A 22,243-nucleotide genomic window follows, 5' to 3' on the forward strand; every position below is an offset into this window, starting at 1 on the left:
CCTCAGAGAATGGCAATGCCAACCCTCCCTCTGAAGAAACCTGCCAAAGAAAACCCTGTGATAGGTTCGCCGTAGGGTTGGCACAAGTCAAAATAGACTTGAAGGTAGACAGCAAGAATAGATGCACCCACCTGAGCTTTGCTTCTGGGTGCCTTGCAACCAAGAGGAGAGTGGGCAGGTGGGCATCCTAACTGTGCCTCCTCTGAAGAGACCTGCCAAGGAGAGGTATGACTTGGGGTTGCCATAAGTCAGAAAAGAGTTGGCGGTGGTAGACAGCAAGGACAGGTGGAGCCATGCTTGCCTTGCAGCCAAGAGAAGTCATTTGCAGTCACTAGGGCATGGACAGAGGGCAAGTCACATTCTTTCAGCCTCAGAGGATGGCAGGGGCAAACCTCCCTCTGGAGAAACTGTGGCAGGTTTATCTTTGAGTCCCCATAAGTCAGAAAAGAACAAGCCATGGATGCCTTGCAGCGAAAAGGAGGGTGGGCAGGTGGGTAGGTGGATATCCTACCCACCCAACGTCCTTCCCCTGGAGGGTCAGAAGGGGCTGGGCAGGCTGTTGGGCATCCTGGTGGCTCCTCCTGGTGCCAGCCCCTGGGAGGGAGGGATGGAGGCAGGGAAGTAGTAGGAGGAGGAGGGCAGCATTTCTCTGCCATGGCCAGCGCTGGTCTGCAGCTGGTGGGCTACTTCTTGGCGTTGGGGGGCTGGGTGGGCATCATCTGTGCCTCTGCGCTGCCCCAGTGGAAGCAGAGCTCCTACGCCGGAGATGCCATCATCACTGCTGTGGGGCTCTACGAGGGGCTCTGGATGAGCTGCGCCTCCCAAAGCACCGGACAGGTCCAGTGCAGGCTCCACGACTCCCTCCTCGCCCTCGACGGTGGGTGCCAGGGTGCCAGGGCAGGGCAGGGGCAGGGGAGGGGAAGCTGGGAGCAGGCACACAGGGCACTGGCAGCCACTGGGGAAGGGGCCCCTGAGTAGGCACAGAATGCACTTACTGTCACTAGGGAAGGGTCCCCTGAACATGCACAGAGGGCATTTGCAGTCACTAGGGAAAGGACCTCTAATCATGCACAGAATGCACTTACTGCCACTAGGGAAGGGTCCCCTGAGCATGCACAGAGGGCACTTGATGCCACTTGGAAGCCCTCCCTTCTGTTGCAGGGAAAGGACCTCTGAGCATGGACAGAGGGCATATGCAGTCACTAGGGAAGGGGCCTCAGGTCATGCACAGAATGCACTTACTGCCAATAGGGAAGGGTCACTTTGCCACTTGGAAGCCCTCCCTTCTGCTGCAGGGAAAGGTCCTCTGAGCATGGACAGGGGGCATAGGCTGCCACTAGGGAAGGCGCCTTTGAGCATGCACTGAGTGCACTTATTCTCACTGGGGAAGGGTCACTTTTCCATTTGGAAGCCATCCCTTCTGCTGCAGGGAAAGGTCCTCTGAGTATGCAAAGAGTGCACTTACTGTCACTAGGGCAGGGTCCCCTGAGCAGGCACAGAGAGCCTTTGTTGTCACTGTGGAAGGGTCCCCTGAGCATGGACAGAGGCCTTCCTTGCCACTAGGAAGCCCTCCATTCTGCAGCAGAGAAGGGCTTCTCAGAGCATGGACAGAGGACATGTATTGTCATTAGGGAAGAGCTCCTCTGAGCATGGGCAGAGGACATTTCTGGTCACTAGGGAGTAGCTGGAAACCTGAGCATGGACAGAGGGCATTTACTGTCAACTAGGGAGCAGCTAGAAACCATGTATACCAAAAGATGTTGTTGTTGTGTGCCTCCAAGTCATCTCCAACGTATGGCAACCCTAAGGCGAAACCTATTACGGGGTTTTCTTGGCAAGTTTCTTCAGAAAGGGTTTGCCTTTAATTTTCTCTAAGGCTGAAAGAGGTTGCCCTTGGCTCTGAGAAAGTATGGCTTGCCCAAGCTTTGCCAGTGGAGCCATGGCAGTTAGAGCAGAGTCAAACTGGATTGTTTCTGCTGTGCATTTTCTCATGGAAGCTGCAAAAACTGAACCGAACCCTTCCTTGGCTTTACAGTTCATATCCAGATGTCCCGGGCCCTTATGGTGGTCTCGATCCTCCTGGGCTTCGTGGGGGTCATTGTGAGTGTCATTGGGATGAAATGCACCAAAGTAGGGGATGAGAATCCTGTGGCCAAAAGCTGGATCGCTGTTTTGGGGGGTGTCTTCTTCCTACTGGCAGGTAAGTGAAACACTTGCATACCCTATTAAGTTTCACTTTATGGCCCTGAATTCACCTATAGCAATAGGGATACCTGCTCTGGGTGAGTCCGGAAATGCACATGGAATGGGTCGTACCAGATATCTTGTCATTTGGGGCCCTTAAATAACATATTCTGCAAGATGGGAAGATGCATTTGGGAGAATATATAATGGCAAAGCCTCATGTCAGCTGGCTTGGAGGCTTATGAAGGGCCTGATAGCATTATTACTTTTCCGGATCAGAGTTGCATTGGAAGTGCTATTCAGGAAACATCAACATGCCACAGAGTTTGGCCATCATCTGTATTCTCTGTAGATAATCCTAAGGATTCCTCACCGTCGCTTTCTTTCTATCTAGGTCTGTGCACAATGACCGCGGTTTCGTGGTACGCTGCAAGGGTGACCTACGAATTCTTCAATCCTAGCACGCCAGTGAACGCAAGGTAAGAAGGTGGCAAGAGAAGGGTGGCATTTTGAATTGTAATTTTATTTCATGATGTTTTTACAGTTGCTGTAATCTGCCTTGATTCCCAATGGGAAAAGGTGGAATATAAATAATAATAATAATTATTATTATTATTATTTTGGGGTGTGGGAAAACTGCTTTTGAATTGCACTGTAATAATAATCAACCTTTTGGGACCTCCACTTACTATCCCATTATTTTTTGAAGTCCTGTTGTGGCCAATCTGGCCGCCTTCGGAGGGTTCCTAAGATGGCACAGAGCAAGAAGGGCATCCTTTATTAATGGAGAAGGCGAGAAAGACCATAGCAAATGAAACCAATATATAGATATATAGAGCTCATGTTATTTTTACTCTTTACAAGCGTAGTCTCCCTTATCTGGAATGCCAAAATCCGAATTATTCCAAAATCCAAAATTATCCACATGGACAATTAAAAGCAATCATTTAACCACTCTTTCTCTGAAGATGCCAGCCACAGATGCTGGTGAAACATCAGGAATAAACTGTTTCGAAACATGGTCACATAGCAAGGACTTGAGACTTGAAGCCAGAGACTTGAGACTTGACTTGAAAGTATCTTGCAAGGACTTGAGTGCTGACTTGAAATTTAGACTGAAAGACTTGAATCCATCGCTGCTACATTCAGCTCAGGGTGCAATTCCCTTGGACATATTTCCAGGCCTCTTTAAACCTTGCTTCCATCCAACCTCCTTGGAAGTAGGCTCAAGTCTGTGAAAGCTCATGCTCCCAGCTTACGTCTTCCAGTGAGTCTCAAAGGTACTGCGAGATCCCTTTGCGTCATGATCTTCCAGACTAACATAGCGATGTTTCTCCATCCTTTGTCTTCCCAGGTACGAATTTGGACCGGCTCTCTTTGTAGGTTGGTCGGCGGCCAGCTTGACCCTCCTGGGGGGCGCGTTCCTGTCCTGTTCTTGCCCCAAACCTGAAGATAGAGGACAGCAGTATTACCGGCAGTCCCAGCCTTCGACCGCAAGAGAGTATGTGTGAACCCCATCTCTCTTTAGCAGAGAGAAGGAAGCGAGTGAAAGCGAGGTTCACTTCTAGACGGGTCCCAAGGAGCAACCAGTGGTCTGGAAAATGCAAAAGGCATTTTCATTTCTCTTCTAAGGCTGGATCTTTTGCATTGGTTGGGCTGCTGGGTGTCTGATGCTAGGATCTGGTCATTCTCAGGGTTTTTCCTTCTGCTTCTTTTTCAAACCTGAGCCTGCGTTGGCACCTGCAATTCTTGCAGCCTTCCCAGCTTTTTCCAAAACCCTATAAGAGGCCCTATATGAATATGAGGATGGTAAGGGAGGGAATGCTCTCAAGGTGCTGTTTCTTTCCGACGTCTTGGAATTAACAGCCCTTCTTCTTCTTCTTCTTCTTTTCCTTCTTTTTGTTTCTTATTTTCCCTTGCTTTTTCAGACCCACTGTAAAAAGGGGAGAGCAAAACGTATAATGTCGGCAAGGGAAGCGACACGGCCCCACGCTTTTCCTTCCAGAGGGACCAAAATGGCTGTAAGCCGGGACATTTATATATATGTGTATATTAAAAAATCCCCAAACGGTGCCCTGAGATTCCTTTTTCCATGTCAAGCTGCCAAACAAAACCAAACCAAAAATCAGGAGCACAACGCTGAATGGGATCTGCTCTTCTTGTACTATAAATGCTGCATTAACATTTCCCCTGGTACTGTCTTTATAGTGTTCAAAGGATGGCTCTGGTTATTATTATTATTCTGTTTTTAAAGCCGACAACTCTGTATCTAATGGTTTGTACTAAAATCGGTATTATTAAAATATTTTTATCGCCAGCTTGTTTCGAAAGTTTGTTGCGTTCCTCCCTACACCTCACATGCGATTCTGGGTTGATTTGTGATGCTAAGGGTGCATCTGCATTGCAGAAATAATGCAGTTTGACACCACTTTAACTGGAATGGCTGCATGCTACAGAAACCTGGGATTTATCGTTTGGCGAGGCACCAGCGCTCTTTGGCAGAGAAGGCAAAAGACCTTGCAAAACTGCAAATCCCGGGATTCAATAGGATAGGGCTACGGCACTTAAAAACTGCATTATTTCTACAATGTAGATGCACCCTCGACAAAATTATTTACAGTGCGATCAACATCTTTGCTCTGTTTGGAAAGAATTTATTCAAGGCTGGAACATTAATTTAAGGCTGTTGGTGGTGTGCGCCTTCAAGTTGTTCCCAACGCATGGTGACCCTTGCCAAGGTTTTCTTGCTAAGCTTCTTTGGATGGGGTTTGCCATGGCCACCCTCTGAGGCTGAGAGAATGTGACTTGTCCAGGATCACCCAGTAGGTGTCCGTGGCCAAACCAAGATTCGAACCCTGGTCTCCAGAGTCATCAGGCCCAAACAGAGGCCAAAATAAAACTGCTTCGAGTCACTTTGGAAGTATGTTGTTTAAATGATGCATGCGTCCTAAGAGGCCAGTAGTCGCACCAAAGCTATGTTCCAGTCCTAAGAACCAGAGCGCAGCTTTGGAGCAGCTTCCAGCCTCTTAGGACACATGCATCATTTAAACAGCATACCTCCAAAGTGACCTGAAGCAGCTTTATTTTGGCCTGTCTGTTCGAGCCCATAGTCCAATGCTATCAGAAGGTTTTCTGGAACTGAAAGGATGTGACTCAAGCAAGATTGCACAACAGATTTCCATGGCCAAGAGAGCAACCCCAATCTCCAGAGTCCTAGTCCTACATTCAAACCACTACACCACACTTTAATATTGTGTCGACCACCATCTTGAATTGTACCCCAAACAGGTCAGATCAGTTCCCCCATTTTGTGGATCTAAAAGTGCAGTTCCCAGCAGCTCTGACTCTCTCTCCTTCGGCGCAACTGCAGCGCGGTTTGGTCGCTGTGGAGAGTTTTCAGAGCTTGAACTTTTAAAAAGCAGACCCAATTAGTCCAGGTTCGCCCGAAGCCAAACTCGAAAACCGCAGGGGAGAAGCTTACATCCCCTTCCACTGCTTTTCATGGCATCGGATTGTGCAGACAGATTAAGTTAATTAGAATTTCCTTCTGCCGTCGGTCCAAAAAAAGCAAAGAGAATGTGGAGAAATGGCGGCTAAAGAAGGGGCTAAGGCTGGAAGCAACAGCTAAACATTGAACGAACCCAGACCCTTGGAGATGAGGGCAAGGGGAAAAGATGACCAACGCCAGACAAGGTGGACCTTTGATACAAGGTGGACCTTTGATGCCAGTTGCAAAATAACAGGTTGCTCAGAACTCAGAGTCTGGACCCCCTTCTCAGAGGGAAGGAGAGGACTCTCAGGGCAAGAGTGCCACCTTGAAAAGTGTAGCGCATATATATTTTGTGAAGTCGAAGGCTTTCATGGCCGGCATCCATAGTTTTTTGAGAGTCTTTTGGGCTATGTGGCCATGTTCTAGAAAAGTTTATTCCTGACGTTCCGCCAGCATCTGTGGCTGGCATCTTCAGAGAATGCTGGCATGGAAGAGAGTGGGGTATACATTCCATATACTCACTCACTTCCATGCCAGCATTCTCTGAAGATGCCAGCCACAGATGCTGGTGAAACGTCAGGAATAAACTCTTCTAGAATATGGTCACATAGCCCAAAAGACCCACAAAAAACTATATATATTTCCCTTATTTGTTGGTGTTTTTTATTGGTTTGAGCATTGGACAGTGACTTTGGATATCGATTCCCTGCACAAAACCCTACTGGGTCACCTTGGGCAAGTCGTCCTCTCTCAGCCTCAGAGGATGGCCATGGCAAACCCCTTCGGAAGAAACCTGGCAAGAAAACCTTGGTAAAGGGTCACTATAAGTTGGAAGGCACACACCAACACTAACAGATTCACTGTAAGGTCTCCATAAGTTGGAATAAGTCGGTAAAGAATTCCAGCCTCTGCAGAACCCAAGCGCATGGAGTCACAGTAGCTCAGGCTGGACATCTGTTATGCCAGCCATCATGTAGAGAAATCTTGTAGCACCTTTGAGACTGACTGAAAGAAAGAAGTTGTCAGCATGAGCTTTCGTAGACTTAAGTCATGTCATGGTTGTGTTTTAAATAGCTGGATGATCAATAAACCATACATTGCCCAGGCAACCAAGAGTATTGGTCAATGAACAGATTTAACAGGCAAGGGCTACAGCATTATGCACAAGCATTATTGCTTCCATATTGCAAGTGCACAAGTCAAGGACTGGGACAAAGAAAACCCACCTTGCAATTTCATGATAAAAATTCAACTGGGAATATGGTTTATGTTCTCGGCTCTTGCACCGGTTTGTGTGTGGGTTTTGGATTCATCTTGCCAAGAGGGAGGAGGTTTCTCGGCTTATCTCCTCTCTTGGTCCTGAGAACAGGACAAGGAGAGCAAACATGGGTGAAAAGTTTGATCTTCTCTTTATGAATGGTCAAACTCTCAATGATAAAAATTGGCTGGGTAGCAAAGCAACCTTGGCAATTCTATGACTCAAGATTTGGAGTTGCACAGATGCGGCTGAGGAGGCTCGAAACACAGACACAGAGCTCTTTCTTTCAGCCTTCTCCATTTTATCAGACGCTGCCATCAAAGCTGTCTGATGCTAAACAGCAAGGCACAACAGTGCAAAGGATTCATTTGTTCACAGCAGCGAGGGAAATCTGGCATCAGCATTAGCAGGAGCACCCACATTTGGCAGAAAATCTGCCTCCCCAGTTCTCCAGACTGCTGCAGTTGCAAAACTGTGGTTGGTGTGCACCTTCAAGTCGTTTCCCGACTTACAGCAGCCCATTATACCTCCATGTCTGTCTTGTGGGCTTTGCACAAGTTTGGCTCCTGTTGGAAATGGAGTAATGACTTCACATGCTACAAGCCACGTATTAAAGGCCGCATTCCCACTTACAAATATATCACTTTATGATCCGAATCGATGGATCGGTTTGGCGGCAGAGTGTGGTTCGCACTATATTTGCTTCCATCTCATTTTCTGGCTGTGAAATAAAATAAAATAACCCACTTGTGGTTCACATTGACAAATGAATCGATTCAAAACAGACCCGCTTCAGCCAGCTGAAGGGCAAATTTACATCGATTCATATCCGCGTCCGGTTCACACTTGCGCAGAATTGGTTTATCCAAAAAGTCACGGGGGGAAATCCGTGTCACAAAGGCACGGGTTAAATGGGTCTAGCGCATGGCCCCCCTCTCTGAATCGCTTCAAGTGTGAACCAGGGTCATTTAAGCTGCTTCAAACCGATTTGCGAACCGATTTAAAACGTAGTGGGAACGAGGCCATATAGTGGGAACTTCTGAATGCACTTGCGGGAAGGAAACCAGAAAGTCACTCCGCTTGATCTCTCTCTTTGGGGACAGAATAGCAGGACCCTCCAATTCCCACAATACTTGATCCAACCTCAGCCTCAGAAGTAATGGATTTAGCAGTAGATGGAGAATTACCGCTGGGTCAGGGTTGCCTGCCAGGCTCCCGAAGATGCCAACACCTGCTTCAGACGCTGTTCGTGTTTTCTGACCCATGGCTATTTTAATTGCAAAGGGACCCATCACGCCCTAATGCCCAAAGCACAGCTGACATGGGTTTCTTTTTCTTTTTCCCCAAAGGAAATGTTGAGGGTGGAAGGGGGAGTGGATGCCGCCAGGTGACTGTTGCAACCCTAGCTGCTTTTCTGGACCAAGCATCTGCTAACTTTGCTGGCATTTTTAAAGCTCTCCATTATACACTTACCTGGCTCTCACATTCGCTCCAGAGGTTCTGCCGCTTCACCGGGATGATGGTTGGGACCCCAGATATTTCAGCTTAAAAGGTAAAATTTGGTGATCTTTGATGTATATACATTCCAAAAAGCAAAGGGCACCATTTTACTACTCCATTGTATTTAATGGGACTTGAGCTTGCTTATGTTGTGTGGCAATGCAACATGAAAGGGAGCCAAGGCAGTGAAACTGGAACACAAGTTGATAACATTTAGTAGAGCAAATAGATCCAAAGCCTGATGTGTCTGTTCTTCTGGCCTCTCCCCGTTCTCCAGATGGCCGTGGTTTTGCAGCTGGCATCCTTCTGCGTGGCATTCAGTTCAACCCTCTTCCTCATTGCAGCCACTTGGACAGACTGCTGGATGGTCAATGCCGACGACAGCTTAGAGGTGAGCATAATGCAGATGCTGGATAGGGGACTTTTGAGGCCACTTGTGACTGATCCTGGTGGCGCGTGCCTTCAAGTCACATCTGACTTATAGCAATCCAAAGTCCGACCTATCCTGGGGTTGTCCTAACAAGTTTCTTCAGAGGAGGCTTGCCATTGACTTCCCCTGAGGCTGAGAGAGTGCAACTTGCCCAAGGTCACCCATTGGACTTCATGGCCGAGCTGGAAATCGAACCCTGGTCTCCAGAGAGATCTTGTAGCACATCTGAAACTCACCGAAAGAAAGAAGTTGGTAGCATGAACATTCGTAGGCTTACATCCAAGTGCATCTGAGGAAGTAGACTGAAGTCTAGGAAAGCTCATGCTGCCAACCTTTTTCTTTCAGTGATTCTCAAAGGTGCTACAAGATCTCGCTACACACTGATTCTACAGACGAACATGGCTATATCTTTGAATTCTGGTCTCCAAAGTCATTGTCCAAGGCTCAAACCACTATGCCACGCTGCCTTGATAACTGTAATGCTATTGGTCTCTTAAAATTGGTCAGTTATTGATCTCTTACGAGATCCTATTGGTTTCTTATGGGTTATAAGTGCATAGTTCCTCTATGGCAGTCATGAGAACCTATGCCCAGTGTGTAGTTATCATTAAGTTGTAATTCTTATGTTGATTTGGTTTAAGGAGGGAGGGGATAGTGGGATTTATTGTATTGCACTGTATGGATTTTATTGATGTAAGCCGCCTCGATCTTGCTGGAGTGGAGGGATAGAAATACATATTATTATTATTATTATTATTATTATTATTATTATTGGTTCAAGTGTTGGACTACAACTCTGAAGACCAGTATTCAATTTGGTTGCTTACACTGCTGCATTTAACTTATCCACATATACTTAGCCAGTACTTTTGCACTGGAAGTATAACAGCTGCTGTTGTTACGATTGCTGGGGTTTGGACTGAATTTCATGATGTTCCTATTGTGTGAACCTTGCATTTGGCTCTGATTTGGCTCCTGAATGAATAATTTTATTGTGTCAGTGGCCTTGAGAGGGTTGTGTTACCCTGGAACGCAATATATACATCATGTAGCAGTGATGGTGGCAACAAGGACAATGACAGATGCGATGATGGTGATGATGATGATGGTGGTGGTGGTGGTGGTGGTGATGTGTTTCCACACTGCATTTCGTTTGCTTCCTAGGTGAGTCACAAATGCCGGGGGCTTTGGAGGGAGTGTGTCACCAACATGCAAGACGGCATCCGGACCTGTGACCAGTACGATTCTATTTTAGCCGACCATCCATGTACGTTTCCAGTTAGGGTCCATGTATTTTAGCCATTTAGGATGTATGCAGGACATCTGAACCTTTATGCATTTGAACCTCCTATTCCAAACTGAAGCCCATCTTGAAGATGGAAGTTGGTCCGACCTTCTCCTAACTTGCTTTGGACCATCTACTCAGCTTCTGTCTAGTTGCATTTGTTGTTGTGTTGTTCTTATGGGCCATCAGCTCCAACTTTTAGTGACCATGTCCTAGTGATTCCCAAACTATGGTCCTCCAGGTGTTTTGGACTTCAAGAAGCCCCAGTCAATGGTCAGGAAACCTGGGAGCTGAAGTCCAAAACATCTGGAGGACCACACTTTGGGAACCACTGTCTTAGGGTTTTCTCAGCAAGATTCGGTCAGAGGTTTGCCAATTGCCATTGACTTTGGGTGCATTCCCATTGTAGAAATAATGCGGTTTGACACCACTTTAAGTGCTGCAGCTCCATCCTGTAGAAACCTGGGCTTTGTAGTTTTACAAGGTCTTCCGCCTTCTCTGCCAAAGAGTGCTGGTGTCTCACCAAACTCCAAACAGTGATACTTTTATTGGGCCAACTAGAGCTGCTGCCACACTGCAACATTAATGCAGTTCGACACCACTTTAGCTATCATAAAACTATAAATCCACAAATTCCATAGCATTGCATGAAGCCATGGCGGTTAAAGCAATGTCAAACTGGATAGCCATCTGTCAGGAGTGCTTTGGTTGTGAGTTCCTGCATGGCAAAAGGGGGTTGAACAGGGTGACCCTTGGAGTCTCCACCAACTCTATGATTTTATGGTTCTGTGGTTCTAAACTGCATTAATTCTGCAGTGTAGATGCAGCCACAGGTACAGACAGGGCCAAAGTAATGCAAGGAGGGAAGATAGCCAAATAATAGCTCTTGGACAGTGGCTGACCATCCTTTGCCCACTTTGGCTTTACCCTATTTTTTCCCAGTGAAAATCGTGGTCACCCGGGCATTGCTGATCACGGCCGATATCCTCTCCGGATTTGCTTTGGCCTTTCTGGTGTTAAGTCTTGACTGCGTCAAGTTTCTCAAGGATGAACCCCAAGTCAAGCTGAAGATGTGCTACTCGTCGGGATTAGTGCTCGGAGTTGGAAGTAAGTAGCGCCTTCCATTGCTCTGCTTTTGTTGACTTAGAAGGAATCTACGTTGCAACATGACTGTGCAGACAAGGTTTGAGCTGCAACATGAAGCTAATGCATCTCTTCCGAGGTTGACAGGATCCAGTATTTGGCAATATCAACTTTCTGGGTTGTTGTTCCTTTCGAAACAACCAATGAACCATGCATAGAGCGCATAGGTTTGTTAAGAGAGGCTTGGAAATGAATGGGTTGGCATGGATGGCATCACTGTGATGCAGGCAGCAGCTCAGTATCTTGTGTAAAATGTTGACTATTGTGATTTTTAATTTTTTAATTCTTTTAATCGTTTAATGGTATTTTACTATAGTATGGTTGGAGGGACGAGGGAATAAATGAGGTGTATTTTAATTGTATGTTGTATTTTATACTGTCTTTTACCTGATGCTGTGAGCCGCCTTGATCCTCCGGGGGAAAGACGGCATATAAATATATTATTATTATTATTATTATTATTATTATTATTAAAATAAGCTGTAGCAATGGAGCGGTTGGCATCTGAAATCATCTTTGCCAAAGGAAATCACCACTCCGCTGGTTCCCAAACTGTTCCCAAAAAGCATTGGCTTTTCTTGGCTGTCGACCACTTCCACATGACGTAATTATAATGCTTTGATTCCATTTTAACAACCATGGTACCATCCTATGGAGTCTTGAGTTTTGCAGTTTGGGGAGGCACTAGAGCTCTCCAAACGAGAAGTTTGCAAATCCGCAAATCCTAGGATTCCCCAGGATGTAGGATATAGAGCCATGGCAGTTAAAGTGGTGTCTAACTCGATTATTTCGGCAGTGCAGATGCACCTTTGGGGTTCCCTCCAATTCTATAATTCGGTTGTTGTCCTTTTTGGTCCCCCGCAAGGCATCCTTGGATTGGTGGGCTCCATTTGGTACGCCGTTGACGTCTACATGGAAAGAGTCACTTTGGTGCTCCATGGCGTGTTCTTGGGCGTCCACTACGACTTTGGCTGGTCTTGCTGGATGGGCATGGCTGGATCCGTGGGGTGCTTGGTGGCATCCATTGCACTCACCTGCTGCCTTTATGCCATCAAAGGTCAGTAAAGGGGGCACAAAGATGGTAATACGTTCTCCTAAATTGTCCAAGGCAAGTTTCAGGCTCCTAATTCCCACTCCTTTCATAAGCAATAAAAATCCATCCAGGCTGGTTATATAAAATCTGGGAAATAATAACTTTTACAAAGATGGAATAATGCATTAACTAACATACTCATTCAGTGATATAGGAGTTTATCACACAAAGGGGATCGGGAGCTTATCCTGTGAATATTGTGAAAAAATCACATAATTACCCAAAATGATTTCTCATGACGCCGCACAAAACCTGCCATTAAAGCGGTCACAAAGAAGCATTAACATGCATCTTTTTACTGCAGGACAATGCATTTCCGATGTCGCTTTATTTGTGCAATTGCATGTGATAATCATTCGCACAATCCCTCTCCATTTTCTCTGTATTTGCAGGATGCTTTAAATGCGCTTTAATCTCTCTTTAATGCTGAAATTAGCCCCAGTGTGATAAACGCCATAGCCTTGTTAGTCTGGAAAAAATCAGTATACAAAGGGATCTTGTAAGTAACATCTTTGAGGCCAAATGAAAGAAGTTGTAGCATGAGCTTCCATAGACTCGGTCTGATTCCTCAGATTCATGCTATTTCCTGCACAGAAAATGCTATTTTCTTAGCAAAATCATCATAGGCAAATATTGTAATAATAATAATAATAATAATAATAATAATAATAATAATAATTTTAAAATGTCCCAAACTATAATTTTTATCATTCATCCAGGATTCTTTTTATCTTAACACTCAAAATGCACAGCCTTATATCATATTTTAAAATACTCTTCCCTTCCCTAATCTGCCCATTTGCAAAATGGAGAGAATACTGATCTACTTCAAAGGGTTGTTATTCGGATGATAAGACAATGGAGGCAAACCTCTCCAAGAGCACAAGAGCACCGTATATATCTTTGCAAATCCTGTCACTTATTTTCTTTCTTTCTAAAGCAGACTCTGCCCCTTCCAGGAGGTTTCAACGCACCGTGTACCACTCACGAACCATCCCATCCAAGATGTATGCCGTCGCTTCCCGAGTGTGATCCAGGCTCAAAAAGGCCCTTTTGGATGGGATTGAGGACTTCGCTGCCGGGTATCTGTTCATGTCCAAGACTCTCCACCATCCCTCCAGCTCTGTTATCATGGTTTGGTCCCTGTTGAAGCCTCTATGCTGAAAGAGGGGTTGTTGATGATCCTCAGAGCCTTTCAGCCATACTACGGGTGCGTTCCCGCTATGATTTAAAGCGAATCCCCAATTGGGTTATATGGCCATCATTCCCATTTGAAACCGGTTCCGATCCGACTTTGATCGATTCCTGTCACCATAAAGCTAGGCAAACGCAAAACCCCGGTTTTTCCAGACACAAGTTTCATAGCGGTTCTTTTGAAAAGAATCGATTCCAAAGCGTGTTCAACAAGTGGGAATGAAGGATCTGAACTGCATCATTCTGGAGGGGAGGACTAATGGCAGAGGGGTGTTTACCATCCGTCCTCAGTTTTTGGTAGGTCCACCATTCCCCCCCCCCCCGCCTGTTCTGTTTCAAATGCAAAGGCGCGTTACAGACGGGCCCATGAGGCGCCGTCATCGCGCCGTCATTACACGCGAGGGGCAGCGCTTCCTGACGCGCCTTGCTCCTCGTGCATAATGACTACGTCAAAATGGCGGCGCCGCATACAGATGGGCGCCACCATTTTGACGTAGCAGACGCTTTGCGTCTGCATGTCACACAGCAGAAGTGACGCCACGAGTGCGCGACTAGTGCCTCGCGGCGTCTTTTCCGGGGCCCAGGAAGGAGCACGATTTTCGCGCTCCTTCTTTGCTGCGTCCGGGAACCGCGCGGTTTGGATGCTGCAGTTCCTGGACGCAGCAACCAGCAGCGGCGCGAGACTGCCCCTTCTGGGCCATCTGTAACGCGCCTAAGAATGCTTGGAAGTGGGATAGAAGAGTCGATTCATTGATTTTGCAACTACTTGCAATTACCTGGGCGATCCAATGGCAGCTCATAGTCAGGCAAGTAGTTTCAAAACCAATCAATTGATTCTTCTATCAATTTATTTCATATATATATATATATATATATATAGTTCCCGAGCCGGGCTGCCCAGGCTGCCGCTTACATCATTGATAACGCAAAGATGATTGACATGCATTTTGAATTGGCGCAAACTAGTGGGAATGACAATCGTGCCAAAACAAGAAGCGATTACAAGGGAATAATGAAATGATCTGCTTTCATAGTGGGAGCAACGGAGCTTTTGGAATCGATTTACTAACACAGAGTGAAGGTGAACCGCACACCGGTTTAAATGTAAGTGGGAATGGGCCATATGGCTATTGCTCCTTACTGTACCTTGCCTTCGGGTCCCTTGCCTTCTTTGAGAACATGAGCAGTTAAATGACTGAAATGGAGCACCATTCTCCATTGGCTTCAGTGGGTCTGAGGAGGAGCATGCAAGTCGACCAAGACTGTCTTGTTCCCATCTCTAGAAACCCCAAGACAGTACTGATATTATTGTTGTTGTGTGTCTTCAAGTTATTTCCGACTTATGGCAATCCTAAGGCTTATCACTGCATTTTCTGGGGCTGAGAGTGGGTTTCCATGGCTGAGCTGGGAATCAAACCCGCCTTGAGTCCCTGTATGGGGGAAAAGGTGGGATATAGGAAAATATAATAATAATAATAATAATAACAACAACAACAACAACAACAACAACAACAACCCTGATCTCCAGAGTTGTAGTCCAGCATTCAAACCACAACACCACTACACCATGCTGGTTCTTTAGTACTGGTAATGCCTATGGCAATTTGTTGTTGTGAAGTTGACTTCAAGTCAGCTTTGACCTATGGCGATCCTATGTATGAGAAAACATATCCAAGGGTATCTGCATTGGCCATACAGCAAAGTTAAAAAAAAATACACAATGCACAAAACAATAAAGGTATTGAAACAATAACGGTATCACCTATAATTTTGCACGTTGTTGATTATCACAACCATTGCTATTACATTCGGTGATGTACAGGAATCACAATTTACGAGTAACATCGGGACAAAAAATACATGACTAAGGATTCTGTATGGTGAGTTAGGGGAGGAGGTCAGCGAAGGGTAATGCCATGAGTTACTGCACCGGGTGATGATGCCAACCCTAATGATGCCACTGTTAAGAGGTCAGATTCCACCTTTACAGGTATGTCCTCTGTCCTCTGGAGGATGAAGGGTGGCATCCGAGGCTCCGCTGCTCCTTTTGTGAGCTCTTGGCCTGGCAACTATTGGAAGTGATCGACAAAATCCCACTGGCAGTGGCACAAGCCACACCGACCGCAGCCATCCAATAGGAATAGCCAAGTTCGTACGTAACGCCAGGGATGCCCAAACTGACCTGAAAGAGAACAGTGCGAGTGAGTCCCTTTAGAAAATGCCACGGTTGACAAAATGGAAAAGAAAAGAGAGGCTCCTGGGAGGGATGTTAGAACACAAGTTGGTCAGTGGTTCAGTGGTGGAGCAACCTCCTTTGCATGCAGAACCCAGGGATGGATTAGCTGGCCTCTATGATTCCTTCTGAAGCTGCCATTCTGCAACCCTAAAGAATGTGTTCAATTTTCTAGCTACCTGAACGCCACCTTTGAGACTAGTCCCTTCCTCTGTGATGCCAAACTTACCTCTAGCTTGTACTTCTGTACTGTGTCGATGCCATACCAGAGAACTGCAACCGCTCCAGAAAGACCTATGAAGGAGAGACAATTCCACATTGTGGGTCTCGGCAATTGATATGTTCGGTTTGATAGGATTTCTCTTCCAAAAGAGAAAGCCCATGCTACCAACTTCTATCTTCCAGTTTGTCTCCAGGGTGCTGCAAGATCCCTTTAAATTTTATTATTAATCTCCGCACCAGAAGTGTTGCTCAGCTTGGAGTGATGTTAAAGGTACCCAAAAGCCTGGTGTCGTTGCTGTCATTTGGAAAGGTGGCTAGAAACAAGTAGTCGAAGGCCTGGGAAAGAGTTGCGTTCTTCTCTACGTCTCCTTTTCCTTACCTCCTAGGAGAAACAGGGACCCAGCAGCAAAGGAAAACTTGTATTTTTGCGGGACCTTGTCATGGCAGAGGTTGGTGCAATTCATCCCTGCGACGAACAGCGGCACGGCAGAAAGAGTCATAAAGCCAGACAGAATCACCAAACCCCGTGTGACGACAAGAACGGCTGGGGAGACATCAGGAGAGAATCATAGCACTATACAGTTGGAAAAGGCTTTATGAGACGGATCTCTCTGCCATATTCTCCACCTAAATTCTGCTCCATTTTCTCAATACGATTCCTTCCCTGCTTGATGCGCAGCCGTCTGTGATGACTTGGGTTTCCAACCAAATGTACATCTATCTGACAGTGTTCCCATCATCTCCCCATTTAATCGGTTTGCTATTCAAAATATTTTGGAGGAACCTTATCATACGCGGTCCTGAAATCCTGCGGAATGACATCCTTGCTTATTCTTTTTCCATGGTACCATATAAAATTACAAAGACAAGCATCATGTCATGTACGTATTTGCAACCTTTCCAGATAATGTCCAAGTGTTTTTCCCCTCAAGGTACTGAGGTTTGTGCAGCGGTTTGAGCATTGGACAAGGACTCTGGAGACCAGGGTTCGATCCCCTGCCTGCCTTTAGAAGATCATTGGGTGATCTTGAGTGAGTAACATACTCTCAGCCCAGAAAGTTACACAATCGGTTTGCTTTATGGTTGTTATAAGTTGGGAACGACTTGACGATACACAATAACAACAACAACAGGGGTTTGTAGAGGGAGAATTGACTTAAACATGCAACATACATTTGGGGTATGCATGCCACTTCAGAGAAGGGATGTAGCAAAGGGAGAGGAGCAGGGCTGGCACTACTATTAAGTGGACTTGGGCATTTTTGTCAGGCAGTAAAGGCAGAGAGGTGGCAGCAAAGGGCACATCTGTATATAAGGTATCTTCCTTCTAATCCTCCCTGTCCTCCCAGCTATCTTCCTTGAGATGTGGAGGATGCTTGATGGCAGAGATGAGGAAAGTTGGGGAGAAGAAGTGCGTGTTGGGACCCACACTCCTCCCAGCACTATGGCACCAAAGTTACCAACTGCTGCAACAACCAACCAACCAACCACCGTCACACCCCGATCTCTTCTGTTGGAATTAGTTTGTTTCCCTCTTATAATAAACCAATAATACAACTTTGATTTATATCCCGCTTTTTGTGAAAACCATCTTACCTGGATGTTCGCCGAGATAGGAGACAGGGATGTCACAAGTCCAGAGGTCAGCCACGTTGTCGAAGATGCACTCGCTCCACAACCCCCGGCACCGAACGCTCAAGCCCACCGAAGACAAGGGATCCTTGGCATCTTGCTGCAAAGAAAGAAGAAAGAGCATGCAAGAACGAGCGCCAGTGGGTCTTTATAATGACAGAATAATGACAGAATATCCTCCATTATCCTGATTAATCCTCTCTTGTCTCGCTTTTTCAGCTGCATTTAATATGTCCCAAGTTCTCTCTCCTCCTAACACTTTCCCTCTTTGTCTTCAGCTTACTTCACTTGTTGCAAACTGAGTTTTAAGTGCAAAATTAGTTTGCACTCCATTAACTCTGCAGGAATATACAGCGCTGTGTAAATTTACTGCGCTTTATAAATAAAGGTTAATAATAATAATAATAATAATAATAATAATAATAATAAGGAAGGACTGCATGGCCCTTGTGGTCTCTTCCAGCTCTGTGACTCTATGGAAGGGCCAGAATACTGTCCTTCCCAGTAGGCTTGGGCAAAAGCAAACTGCTGCAGCATCTCTTTGCTGGTGTGTCTTTCCTCATTCATGTCTTTTGCTTCCTTGACCACACTCTGATGTTGCTTGGACACATGTGTCCTGGCTTTCACCTATGAAATGGCAGACAGAAACCATGGATATGGAGGTTAGTGGGCAAAAACTGGCACCCTTTCGCCATGGCACTAATGCCCCTGTGACTCAATAGACATGGGGAGTGCCAAGGTTGTTGCAATGGTGGCTGTGCAGTAATGTCTTCCAGTTTAGCACACACCGGTTTGTTGGACATTGATGGTCCCTCTTTCCAGTAAGAAGTGACTCAATAGGGAATGAAATATAAGACCTCTCCTGGGCCTAAAATGGATGGGAAACGGAGCAAGCAAGTAAGTTTGACAGAGTGGGTTTCTGGAACTGAAGCAGGATCAGCTGCAGAGTTTTTCTCCTTTACCCTTTTGGGGGAAATGCGAGTCAAAGAATGGCAACGGCTCCAAGTGTTCGCATGGCGACAGCCAGATTAGTAAACTGGTCTCCTTGACCTTTCCAGAAACATAAGAAATGCCACAAGGCCCTGGCAGCCATTGATGCGTTTTTCACATGGCATTCCCCTGGCAACCGGGTCTCCATTCTGAAACCAGCGTATCCAAAGCATCCCTCCCTACTCCTTTATCAGCAGGGTTCGCCATTCTTTTGGTGGAGGAACAAAGGAAAGGACAACAGGTTGGGTGATGGAAGAGGAGAAAATCATTGGATAGGACAACGATTTGGGGTGGAGACCTTCCAAAGAAAAAACAGTGGGTTCTTGGTATCTGCTGGGGTTTGGTTCCAGGACCCTCCATGGGTACCAAAATCAATGGATTTTCATGTTCCATTAGATACAATTGGGCATTATATATTGTTAATACTATTACAGTGGGCCCTTGGTATCTGCTGGGGTTTGGTATCATGACTCCTGTAGATACCAAAATCCATGGCTGCTCAAGTCCCATTAGATACAATGGGGTATATTATTATTATTATTATTATTATTATTATTATTATTATTAAGTGGACCTTGGTATCCGCTAGGGTTTGGTACTAGGACCCCTGTAGTTACCAAAATCCATGGATGTTCAAGTCCAATTAGATACAATTGCGTTATTATTATTAATACCTAGGTATCTGCTGGGGTTTGGTTCCAGGACCCCTGTAGATACCAAAATCCATGGATGCTCAAGTCCCATTAGCTACAATGGGGTATTATTATTATTATTATTATTATTATTATTATTATTATTATTATTATTATTATTGGGACCTTGGTATCTGCTGGGGTTTGGTTCCAGGACCATCCATGGATACCAAAATCCATGGATGTTCAAGTCCCATTAAATACAATGGCATAATAAAATGGTGCCCCTTGTATAAAATGGCAACATCGAAGTTTGCTTTTAGGAATTGATAACTCTTTAAAAATATTTCCAAGCCATACATAGCTAAATCCGTAGTTATAGAAGCCATGGATATGGAGGGCTGACTGTAGCTGCCATCCTCTGCAGAGGCAATGGATACAGGCATGGATTGAAAACCAGTAGGATTTCCATTTTAAATGGGTGAACTAAGTTTTCCAAGCAATGTGTAGTCTAATCCCAATTGTATATTTGCACCGACAATGGAAAACATGTTCTGGACTAAGCTAAGTAAATAAGAAAAATGTACAATCCATGCTATCCTAGAATAGCCTCGTCAATGGCTGAAATATCAGCAAAAGCATTGCATTTAAATATGAGATGGAACAGAAAAACTGGGCAAGTATAAAAATAATGTTATAAACTTCTTTTTACCATGTCTTGCCGTAGTCGTCTCCATCACTCCAAACCCAGAACGCCCCAAATGTTATAGGCGATGATGATGATGACAATGAATGATGTACTGAATTAGTCTACAGACCATTTCAAATCATTACAAATTCATGATTAATAAAATAAAATGATAGCTTATATTAAAACAACAAAGGACCAAAGTTAAAACTGTGCCAATTGAGCAGCCTTGGGTGCAAAGAGGGCCACCGTTATAAGACAAATGTTATAGGCTGCATCCGCCTATATGCAGAAATAATCCAGTTTGACGCCGCTTTAATGTCACGGATCAATGGTATGGAAATGCGGGAATTGTAGTTTTGTGACACATTGAGCCAGAGAGCTCTGCCAACTACACTTCCCAGGACTGGATAGCACTGAGCCAAGGCAGGTAAAGTAGTGTCAAACTGGATTATTTCTGCAGTGTGGATGCAGCCAAAGCAGAGTTGGGGTCCTTACGGTGTTGGAGTCCAGCACTGTCACCATCCTGACCAATGGTGAGGGGTTGATGGGAGTTGTAGTCTGCCAATTCTTGGAAGACCAGCAATGCCTACTCCAGCTCTTGGCAACTCTCTTTCTAGGGAAGTGCTCCCATTCTCCTGGGCATTATAGTCCTCCTCTCCATTCCCAACTCTGCACCTTTTCCAGCTCTGCAACACTCATAGTTGTGAGACCCACCAAAAATGCTCCTTACCCTCCAGCAATCGGATCCAGCGCACAAAATGAGCAGCACAAGTCCCAGGCCACCCAAGACCAGGGTTAGTACATCTGCAGCCACTGCCATGCCTTGGATTGCAATGCCACATTCAGGTGCAACTTTTCCTCCTGTTGCAAAAATCCTTTCCTTGTGGCCTGGTGGAAGGCAACCTGCAATTCCGAGGAGAAAGGACTTCTGTGGGGGGATTGTGTGTTCAAAGCCAATGCATTTTCCCCCCTTGTGGAAGCAGAGGGAAAACATTTCTAAAAAGATGTGCTGTGCTTTGGCCAAGACTGCCTTGCCTGCCTCTTTTGACATCTCCTCTTGAATGCACCAAAAGAAAGGCATGCCACATTGAGGAGGGAGCAAGCTTGTTTTCTGCTGCTCCAGAGAACAAGGCACGGAGCAATGGATTGAAGCTGCAGGGAAAGAGATTCCACCTAAACATTAGGAAGAAATTCAGTGTTCAAGAGTGAAAGACGCTGCCTTTGAGTGAGTGGAGTCGCCTTCTTTGGAAGGTTTTAAACAGAAGATAGATGCTTGCCAGGGATGCTTGGATTGTGTCTTCATGGATGGTGGAAAGGAGTTGGACTGGATGCCCCTTGGGGTCTCTTCCAACTCTGGGATTCGATGATTCTAGGATTCGAGAGAGACAACGGTGCTAGTCTTTTCTTCAAAAGCATTCCCATTCCTATTGATGCAGCCTTGAATCATGTTGGCATTATTATTTTAGTCACCACATCACACCGTTGACTCATGTTTAGCTTGTGATCTACAAAGATCGCGACAGATGGCCATGCAGCCTCTGTTTAAGGACATCCAAAGAAGGAGACTCCAAGGGAAGTTCTTCTTTATGGAGTTTTTCACACTGGCGAGATCCCGCAGCAAAACAGGAGTTAAACGAGAGTTAGGTTAAATTCGAATTTAAACAGGATTTGCAAATTCGGAAAGCTTATCACAGCAATTGCTGCTAAAGCGGAATAATGTGAAGTTAATCCGCAGTTAAAGCGGAGGAAACCAGCAGTTTTTTTAAATTCGGTTTGTTCCGAATTTAAAAAGCTGCTGGTTTCCTCCGCTTTGCGTTCGGATTAACTTCACATTGTTTCACGTTAACGGCAACGCCGTGTGATAAACTTTGGGCTTTTCCAGGTTATCTTTGCTTTATATCGCGTTTAATTCCCGTTTTCTCCGCGGGATCTCTCTAGTGTGATAAACTCCAGTGTTGAGCGTGAATCGCTTTTCCTGTAGCTTGCATTCATTGCTCCAGGTCCTATTCTCTGGAGCAGCAGAAAACAAGCTAGCTCCATCCTTAATATGACATCCCTTCAAGTATTTAAACAGGGCGATCATATCTCTTCTTAACCTTCTCTTTTCCAGGCTAAACATACCCATCTCCCGAAATCTCTCCCCATAGGGCAGTGATGGCGAACCTATAGCATGCATGCCAGAGGTGGCACTCAGAGCCCTCTCTGTAGGCACATGTGTCATAGCCCCAGCACAGAGTTTGCCAGAGTTTGTTACTAGAAAGCTAGA

The 22,243-nt window shown here is 45.6% G+C and overlaps 3 protein-coding genes across 3 annotated transcripts; 2 read left to right on the plus strand and 1 right to left on the minus strand.

Annotated features, from left to right (window-relative positions):
* The first annotated feature begins 654 nt into the window (after positions 1-654).
* Positions 655-4,495, plus strand: CLDN19 (claudin 19). Its single transcript, XM_089534398.1, has 5 exons — positions 655-877; positions 2,036-2,200; positions 2,579-2,663; positions 3,539-3,685; positions 4,113-4,495. Exons 1-5 carry the CDS (start codon positions 655-657, stop codon positions 4,144-4,146), a joined length of 654 nt encoding a protein of 217 aa, XP_089390524.1. The 3' UTR covers positions 4,147-4,495.
* A 3,918-nt stretch (positions 4,496-8,413) lies between these two features.
* LOC149307769 (claudin-16-like) lies at positions 8,414-13,907 on the plus strand. The gene is made up of 6 exons (XM_089537009.1): positions 8,414-8,484; positions 8,710-8,823; positions 10,027-10,129; positions 11,090-11,254; positions 12,156-12,347; positions 13,324-13,907. Exons 2-6 carry the CDS (start codon positions 8,710-8,712, stop codon positions 13,413-13,415), a joined length of 666 nt encoding a protein of 221 aa, XP_089393135.1. The 5' UTR covers positions 8,414-8,484; the 3' UTR covers positions 13,416-13,907.
* A 1,475-nt stretch (positions 13,908-15,382) lies between these two features.
* LOC149307770 (claudin-16-like) lies at positions 15,383-20,884 on the minus strand. Its single transcript, XM_089537114.1, has 5 exons — positions 20,708-20,884; positions 17,629-17,764; positions 16,412-16,576; positions 16,040-16,104; positions 15,383-15,759 (listed from the first exon to the last, which is right to left on the minus strand). Exons 1-5 carry the CDS (start codon positions 20,795-20,797, stop codon positions 15,562-15,564), a joined length of 654 nt encoding a protein of 217 aa, XP_089393240.1. The 5' UTR covers positions 20,798-20,884; the 3' UTR covers positions 15,383-15,561.
* Positions 20,885-22,243: the final 1,359 nt, after the last annotated feature.

The sequence above is a fragment of the Sceloporus occidentalis genome, unplaced genomic scaffold (assembly GCF_023333645.1).
Source record: "Sceloporus occidentalis isolate IW3139 unplaced genomic scaffold, rSceOcc1.0.p SCAF_8, whole genome shotgun sequence".
Classification (NCBI taxonomy): domain Eukaryota; kingdom Metazoa; phylum Chordata; class Lepidosauria; order Squamata; family Phrynosomatidae; genus Sceloporus; species Sceloporus occidentalis.

Excerpts from the sequence above, each read along its gene's own strand:
- LOC149307770 (XM_089537114.1), bottom strand. The coding sequence starts at position 20,797 with ATGGCAGTGGCTGCAGATGTACTAACCCTGGTCTTGGGTGGCCTGGGA. Across the intron at positions 16,105-16,411 it reads GTCCCTGTTTCTCCTAGGAG|GTCTTTCTGGAGCGGTTGCA; the intron begins GTAAGGAAAAGG and ends TCTCCTTCATAG. Across the intron at positions 15,760-16,039 it reads TACAGAAGTACAAGCTAGAG|GTCAGTTTGGGCATCCCTGG; the intron begins GTAAGTTTGGCA and ends GTTCTCTTTCAG.
- CLDN19 (XM_089534398.1), top strand. The coding sequence starts at position 655 with ATGGCCAGCGCTGGTCTGCAGCTGGTGGGCTACTTCTTGGCGTTGGGG. Across the intron at positions 878-2,035 it reads CTCCCTCCTCGCCCTCGACG|TTCATATCCAGATGTCCCGG; the intron begins GTGGGTGCCAGG and ends TTGGCTTTACAG. Across the intron at positions 2,201-2,578 it reads TGTCTTCTTCCTACTGGCAG|GTCTGTGCACAATGACCGCG; the intron begins GTAAGTGAAACA and ends CTTTCTATCTAG.
- LOC149307769 (XM_089537009.1), top strand. The coding sequence starts at position 8,710 with ATGGCCGTGGTTTTGCAGCTGGCATCCTTCTGCGTGGCATTCAGTTCA. Across the intron at positions 10,130-11,089 it reads TATTTTAGCCGACCATCCAT|TGAAAATCGTGGTCACCCGG; the intron begins GTACGTTTCCAG and ends ATTTTTTCCCAG. Across the intron at positions 12,348-13,323 it reads CTGCCTTTATGCCATCAAAG|CAGACTCTGCCCCTTCCAGG; the intron begins GTCAGTAAAGGG and ends TTCTTTCTAAAG.